The 8,030-nt window shown below is 44.7% G+C and overlaps 1 protein-coding gene across 1 annotated transcript in view; it reads right to left on the bottom strand.

Moving 5' to 3' along the window:
* Positions 1-7,148, bottom strand: part of PREX2 (phosphatidylinositol-3,4,5-trisphosphate dependent Rac exchange factor 2) — a 192,046-nt gene extending 184,898 nt beyond the window's left edge. The window contains exon 1 of the mRNA XM_023517546.1: positions 6,758-7,148. Coding sequence (XP_023373314.1) covers positions 6,758-6,898 — 141 coding nt within the window. The 5' untranslated portion in view covers positions 6,899-7,148. The remainder of the gene's footprint in view (positions 1-6,757) is intronic.
* Positions 7,149-8,030: the final 882 nt, after the last annotated feature.

Here is an 8,030-nt window from a genome sequence, read left to right as displayed (position 1 = left end):
AAAAAAAAAAAAAAAATCACAGCAGAAGGCCAAGTGTGGTGGCTTACACCTGTAATCCTAGCACTCTGAGAGGCTGAGGCAGGAGGATCCACTGAACTCTGGAGTTCCAGACTAGCCTGACTAAGCGAGAGTCCTCTTCTCTACTAAAAATAGAAAAAGTAGCCGGACGTCATTGCAGGCACCTGTGGAACCAGCTACTCCTCAGGAAGCTGAGGCAGAAGGACGGCTTGACCCCAGAAGTTTGAAGTTGCTATGAGCTATGACACCACAGCACGCTAGCCTGGGCCAGAGTGATGCTCTGTCTAAAATAAATAAACAGAATTTAGGGCTCAGCTTAACATGTTCAAAACCAAATTCATTTCCTTCTCACCATCCTATATTTGAACCACCACTTCTGAGTGAATCACACAAAACACTAAAGGTTCGAACCAAGAAATGCCTCACAGTTGCTGGTGTTCAGTTTTTCACGGCTCAGTTCGGACTTTTTGTTTTTTATCCTCCCTTTGCTTCTACGTTAGATCAAACATTCTGTATTTCTTCCCCGGCCCAATGCTGTGACAGCCTCCTAGTGGGTAACCAGACTCCAGTATTTTTTCCAGAATCCTGTCAACAGAATTCCTTTGCTAAGCAACAAATCTATTCTCAATAGCTACTATTTTACTTTAATATCATTGTATTATACCAAGATATAATTACCAGACTGTTTCAGCCCCCAGCAGGTGGGCTCTGCCTTGCGGAGGTCACAAGCTATTCTCTGGGGATGGATCTATCTCCTGCCAGTCTGGCACATTCCTCCTCATCCTTCAGGAGCCAGTTCTGTCCTCCCCTCTTCCCATAACTTCCCTGACTCCTCAACTGAGAGAATCCCTTCAAGCCTCCGGGCCAGTCTGCTTATGGCTGATGGCCACAGCCCTCGCCCCGCGTCGTGATGATCTGTCCTTTTCTCTTTGCTCCATTAAACTCTGAGCTGAGTATAGGTCAAGGCCAAGCCTACTTCTCCACATCTCCAGCACCCAGCATACGCTGCGTTCGTCTAGCTGCTCAGACTGCCTGACAAAACACCACAGAAATTTATTTTCTTAAACAGAAATTCGCATTCTTCTGAGAGCTAGAAGTGTAAAATCAAAACGTCAATAGTTTGGTTTCTCCTGAGCCTCCGCGCTTGGCTTGCAGAAGGCTGCCTTCTCCCTCTGTCCTCCCAGGCCTTCCTCTGTGCACACAGGTCCCTGCTATCGTGTCCAAGTCTCCCCTTCAGGACACTAGTCAGACTGGAAGAAGGCCCGCCCTAAAGACCTCATCTTGACTTCATCACCCCTTTAGAAGCCTCTCTGCAAATATAGTTCTTTTCTGGAATACTGGGAGTCAGAGCTTCAAGACATGAACCTTGCAAGGGCACAGAACCCAGTCCATAACCTAAGGCTTCAGGGTAATGTGTTGAATCAATGCATCTTTGCCCGGAAGAGTGGGGTCACGCCTGAAAGAGGTTGCTTTCAGATTCCTTCAAAGTCTGCTTTGTTTGCTTTTGCTTTGTTTGCCTGTTTGTTTGTTCTTGAGCACCTGCTATTTACAAAGCACCGTGTTTAGGCCAAGAAAAGCCTACTTAGGAAGTCAAGCACAGTCCTGTTCTCTGGGAATTTACCAACTAGGTAAGTGGTTTTCTAGCTCCTTTTGCAAAAGTACAAATCAGAGGAATGTGGGCCCATGCTGGGAGAAGACTTGGTGGGAAGCACAAAGCCATAAAACTCAACTCCCCCAACCCTATGCCGGGGCCTCTGGAGCTTCAGGGAGCACCATTTGAAAGAGCAAAGAAATATACATGTGTTAAGCCAAATCAGATGGTGAATATGCAACCATTTAGTGTAATCTGCATGACACCATACTAACTACACGTCTTAAAGACAACTAACTGAGCATTTATAAGAATACCAAGAAAAGGACTACACCAACAGATGGGAAATACAAAAGGAAGAAGCAAAGAATATACTCAAAACATGGAAAAAGGGTACGGGAGAATATAACGGAAAAGAATTTATAGCTAACTTATATGCATGGCTCTCTATAATGACTGCAGCATCGGCGGAAATATCAGTAACTACTATAGAGCCCTCCTATAAGGCAGACATTGGATCAAGACCAACACAGGAACCTGGAGAAATGCTATTTTTTCCCATTGTACAGGTAAAGGAAAAGGGGTTTGAAAAGTTCAGGAATGTGTCTGAAGATACACAGTCAGTTAGCGACAGGACTCAAATTCTAAAGCCCTGGGGTCAAAGCCTGGACAGGTAACAAAGTTTAAAATCTTTTGTGCATGATGATATGTCACCCGAATTCTTCATCTTAATGTGCCCAACAATGTGGAACAGCCATGCCATCTGGTTTGCCAGAAATAATCTCAGTTTCATTTTCCCCATATAATTATTAAAGGCACTCCCTTTCACTCTCAGAAGTGTCCCAGTTTAGACAATAATGATATGGTCATCCTGCCTCAATGCCACTGACTCGCAGTGAAACTTGCCTATACGCTTTTCCGGGCCCAGAGAAAAATGTAAATGTGAGGCCACTTATTCAAAAGGCAGGGGAAAAAGTGCTATTAAAGGTATTGAAATAGAAAGCCTTTTTCTTTCATGTATCTGCTCTGTCTCATCAAATTTCACTTGTAAAACATAAGTTCAAAGACAAAATTGGTAAGAATTTCAAGTCAGCAAGAGCAGAGCATTAAGCTAAGTGGGGTCCTTCTGCATGCTGAGCCTTATGCCCCAACACAGGACACACACCTACGAAGCAGGCTCTGGGCCTGCCCTCTCTGTCCTCTCAAATAGGTCTGGGATCTTGGCTTGCTATGTCACAAACAGGAAGTAGGCCATAACCTACCATTGTTCAGACTCTGGACATTAAATACTGAATGTGAGGTACAGAAAATCATTTCTTTATAAAAATATTTTAAAGTATTTCTAACATGTCATAAAATTTCATTTCCCAAGCAAAATATGAACATAAATTCAAGCAAATTAGTTCGCTCTTTACCACTTTATCTATGACCTAGAAATAATAAATCTAGATGGTACAAACTACCCATGATCTCAAATAAAAATTTAGAATCCATGAGATGAAATAATAGTGTGTTTTAAAGACTTTAATACCTTAGCCCTGGCGTGAAATCATGTTTCTGTTTAAAGACAGGTGCTACATGTTGGATTTGAAACTTTTTGTTGCATAAATTTATATGTACCTGAGAAAAACTTCAGAAACACCCACTATCTACTCAGATTAAATGGAAGAAAAACAAAATTCAGAATTGTAATGATGTGTCCTTAAAAATGGGGTGAGAGAATGGACAGGGGACAGGTCAATTTACTCATTCATTCGTTCATTGATTCATTGATAAGCACTGACCGAGTTAAATTTACCCACAAGGCCACAGCACTGCACTAAACTGTAGGAAACACAGACAGTCAAGATGTGCCTCTGTTGTCAAGGAGCTTACTGATGGCCTAGTAGAATGAGACCGCGGTAAACAAATACATGCATTAATGTGGAAGAAGTAAATACGGGGTAGAGTGGTTACAACACATGAAGTACCAGGAAAGAGGGAGGTAACTGAGCCTTGAAAGCCCAGCAGAAATCCACCAAGTACAGGAAGCACAAAAGCAGAAGCCTGAGAAAGCATGGCCCACCACGGGAAGATCAAGCCACTCTAAATGAGGGCAGCCAGCTTAAAGCAAAGAAGTGTGTTCATACAAGCAGTGTGTGCCTGGCTTGCAACTAGAAAGAGGATGGATAGAGACTGATGCTACGGTACGTAGAGAAAAAAAGGCAACACTCATGGACTGTCTGGGCGGTGCTCTCTCCTTAAAAGGCCAGTGAGTAGGAACTGAGGACAGAGAGGACTGAGAAGCAGAAAAGATCTCATTTCCCTAGGTCTGGCGTGGTGGCGCATGCCTGTAATCCTAGCACTTGGGAGGCCAAGGCGAGTAGATGGCCTGAGCTCACAGGTTCAAAACCAGTCTGAGCTGGAGTGAGACCCCATCTCTAAAAATAGTTGGGCGTTGTGGCAGGCTCCCTGCTACTTGGGATGCTGAGGCAAGAGAATCGCTTGAGCCCAAGAGTTTCAGGTTGCTGTGAGCTACGACACTACAGCACTCTACTGAGGACGACAAAATGAGACCGTCTCAAAAAAAAATGTCCCCTCCAGTCATATGTTCTTTTAATGAAAGGAAATAACATCCCGTTTGCTTATTTGTGGAGCCTGGAAGTAATAATATATTGGAAGAACTAAAAATATATTTTCTACTTCTTCCTCTTCCTAATAAAAGGTAAGAGTTATCCTTCATCCATGTTAATGGCTTAAAGTGGTGACAGAAATGACTAATGACAAATCTAACTAATATTTAAATTTGACTTAGGAACAATCTATCAATTTTTTGCAACAACTCTATCACTCACTTTTTTTAATACTATGGTTATTTACCAAAAAAAAAAAAAAAAAACAACTCTGTTATAAAAAATAGCCATAGTATTTTTTAAAAAGATTTGTTGGTATATTTGTTACCAAAAAACTTTTATTTGTCTCTATTTCTGATCATTTCCTTAGGACAGGTTCCTAGAAAAGGAATTACCAGGCCAAATAGTTTGAATATCTTCAAAGCTTTTGATACATATTAGCACAATCTTTTTTTTTTTCTTTTGAGACAGAGTCTCTCTATGTCACCCTCTGTACAGTGCCATGGAGTCACAGCTCACAGCAACCTCAAACTCTTGGGCTTAAGCGATTCTCTCGCCTCAGCCTCCCAAGTAGCTGGGACTATAGGCGCCCACCACAATGCCCAGCTATTTTTTGGTTGCTGTTGTCATTGTTGTATAGCAGGCCCCCGGGTGGGGTTCGAACCTACCTACCTCAGTGTATGTGGCCAGCAACATAACCACTGAGCTACAGGCACTGAACCAGCATAGTCTAATCTTAAAACTAGATTGACTACATCAATGTCAGGTGACTGAGAAAACTACACAGGAATTGTCACTATAAATAACACCCCCCAATAGAAAAATCTAATGTATTATAAATATGTAAATCTTAGGCTCTGAATAGCTAAATGATCAAAAAGAAGCCAGGGCAAACTTTTGTTTAGGATGCTATTCAGGTGAATTAGTGCAATTGTGTGTATAAACAAATACAAGCACAAATAATGGACAAAGAAAAGTGGAAGAGCTCATAATTTTTGAATGAGACAAAAAGAGTCAAAAGAAGTAAAGAAGGTAAACATAATTTATTTTATACTTCCTGTCATACTTTCTTACCTAACTCTATTAGAGTTTTCTACTGTAATAATCAGGTGTTAGGAAGAGGAAAAACTGATATTTTAAATTCAGATCAGCGAATTGGTATTTCAAGGTACATTAGGTTAGCTGTCCATCTTCAAAAGTCAAAGGATTTTGTTACCATAAAAGTTTGAAGAAAGTCAAACGTAAAGCTATGAAAAGTAGAATCTTAAAAGCATGCTTTTTTGACAATCATTGCTGCAAAGAAGTGTACAATGATTCCTTATATCAGCAGTTACCGGGATATTCCAATTATCTGTACACTTCCAAAGCATGTGGCCGCTGGGGGCTCAAGAATATTGATTTTGCCAACCTGTGCTCTTTGCATTACTTGAAGCAATGCTCCTTCCTTCTTGCCACAGCCAAGAAGTAAATTTCCTCTATCATGCTGATAAGGTGAAAAGTGTACAGATCTCAGAACACTGAGCAGGAATTTTGGCATTTGAAACATTTTCCTTCAGACCAGGGGCATAGAACTGGTGTTGGCAGGGTAGAGAATTTGAGTGAGATGGCAAAAACTTTGAATGATGTTCCCAGAGATCTGGGTGGAAAGAAACCAACGCTCTAATTCTGTCTTTTCAACAGAGAACAGGAAAAACTCAGCTTTTGAGAGATGTCTCAGAAGTTACTTTCATTCAGTTCCGCCCCTCCTGCCCTCAAATGAATGAAAACATTCTCCAAGCAGACTCCAGTGAGCCAAGCAGAAACTCGGAAAGTTCCTGTCCAATTCCACGAAATCCTCAAGTTGCTAGATGCGAGTGTTATTACACCATTTTCAGGGCTCAGTATGAAAAGGGGACCAGGAGCTGAGCAGAGGGCAGATTTAAACCCGGGGGGAGGAGCATGTAGGACCTGGACCCGGCGAGCGCGGCATGTGGCTTTAATATCCACCAGCTGCTGGGGATCATAACCCGGCCGCTTTTTCTGTACCCCCCACCAGAATCCTACAATTCAAAGATTATTATAACCAAAGGGACCTCAGTGCCATGTTGTCTGAGTATGAACTCAAGCTCCACATTCAAAGTTGTTTTTGTTTGTTTTTTAACTAAATGTACCTGAAGGTAGCAGAGTGGACCCTTAATCCTCAAGCCAAAGCTTTAAAATAAAATTTTTAGGGGAGAAAGAGACTAGACAAAATGACACAACGCAATTAAGCCGACCGGGGAGGGAGATAAAGAAAAGTGAGGCGAAATGTGGCAGCCGGGGTTCCGGGCACAGGCGCTTTCTCCCTTCCCAGCTAACTCTGGAGACCCGGAGCTCTCCAAGGCCCGGCCAACCCGGTGAGTGTCCGGGCTTCAGCAAATGCCCCCGCGGTCGCCGCGCTGCGAGCAGCGCGTCCGCGCGGGGACTCAGGTGCCCGAGATGCCGGGACGGCTCCCCGGCTCCCCGGCTCCCGCGCAGACAATGCGGCGCGCCCCCACGGCCGCCGGGACCCACTCACCGACACCAGGAACTCCAGCGTGCCCACATAGTCGCGCTCGGTCTTCTGGAGCTCGCTGAGCACGCACACGCGCAGGCGGAGCTGCTTCTCCAGGTCCTTGGCGCTCTCGGCGCGGCCGTCCCCGCGGCTCTCGTCGCCCATGGTGGGCGGCGGGACGCGGCGCTGGCCGGCGGTGCTGCGCGCTGCCCGGGCGGCCGGGAAAGAAAGTTGCCGCCTCCGCAAAGTCCGAGGAGGGACAGGCGACTTTACATGCTGAGGAGAGTCTGGGGCGGGGGGAGAGGAGGGGTCTCGGGCTGGAACCCCCGCGCGGGAGGCGCGGGAGGCGCGGGAGGCGCGGGGCTCTGCGGAGGAAACTCCCGGGACGGGAGCTCCGGCCCGGCCCCGCTGCTCCGGCCTCACGCGGCCCGGGCTGGAGGGGAGGCGGCTCCGGCGGCCACAGCGGTGACTTGGACATTAATCAAATGCTTTGTATCCATGTGACTCCGACCCTTTACCCTTCGCCAAATCTCAGGAAAAAGGAAACACAACCCTGGGAAGTGCTGCGTGCCAGCTAACTAAACACACACTCACAGACACACACACAGCAGCACTTGTGATTGAACTAATTGGAGGTTCCCAAACCTGGGAGCCACATACTCCAAGACACAGATCTAAGGGTGCTCCTGGGACTCCCGCCTATTGTTTAGCTTTAATGTGTTTCGGACAAATCCCGAAAGCAAAGAAACAAGTCCCCACGGTTACATAACTGGACGGGAACAAAAACAACCACGGTATTGACCCTCTTGTCTTTGAAAAGAACCACATTGATTTTTGGTTTTATTCAAGCACAAAACAAGTTTGCTTTTAAAACCCTCCAACTGAGGATATTTCACAGGTCAGACACCCTTCTGTTTGCACTTGGAAAGTCAATTAGCATAATAAATGAAGATACTATGGGAACGCAACAGCCCTGACCATACAACAAACCACAGATAAAATAAGCATCACCATTGCACTGCGCTGTTGCCCATGTCTATAACTTTTTTTTTTTTTTTAGTTTTTGGCTGGGGCTGGGTTTGAACCCGCCACCTCTGGCATACGTAGCCAGCATCCTACCCCTTTCAGCCACAGGCACTACCCTATCTATAACTTTTTAAACATCAAGACGGTGTGTAGAGTCAACTAAAGGCCATTTGCACCAGTTTTGTTTCTAAGAGCTATTGTGATTTAACGTGGTGTCACCAATTGAAAAGATAAAGCTGTTGTTGAATATTCATCCAAAAAGAAATAATCT

This window comes from Otolemur garnettii, unplaced genomic scaffold (genome assembly GCF_000181295.1).
Source record: "Otolemur garnettii isolate 467f Iridium unplaced genomic scaffold, OtoGar3 scaffold00113, whole genome shotgun sequence".
Classification (NCBI taxonomy): domain Eukaryota; kingdom Metazoa; phylum Chordata; class Mammalia; order Primates; family Galagidae; genus Otolemur; species Otolemur garnettii.
Note: the sequence above shows the minus strand (reverse complement) of the source record. Positions and strands in the feature narration are given on the sequence as shown.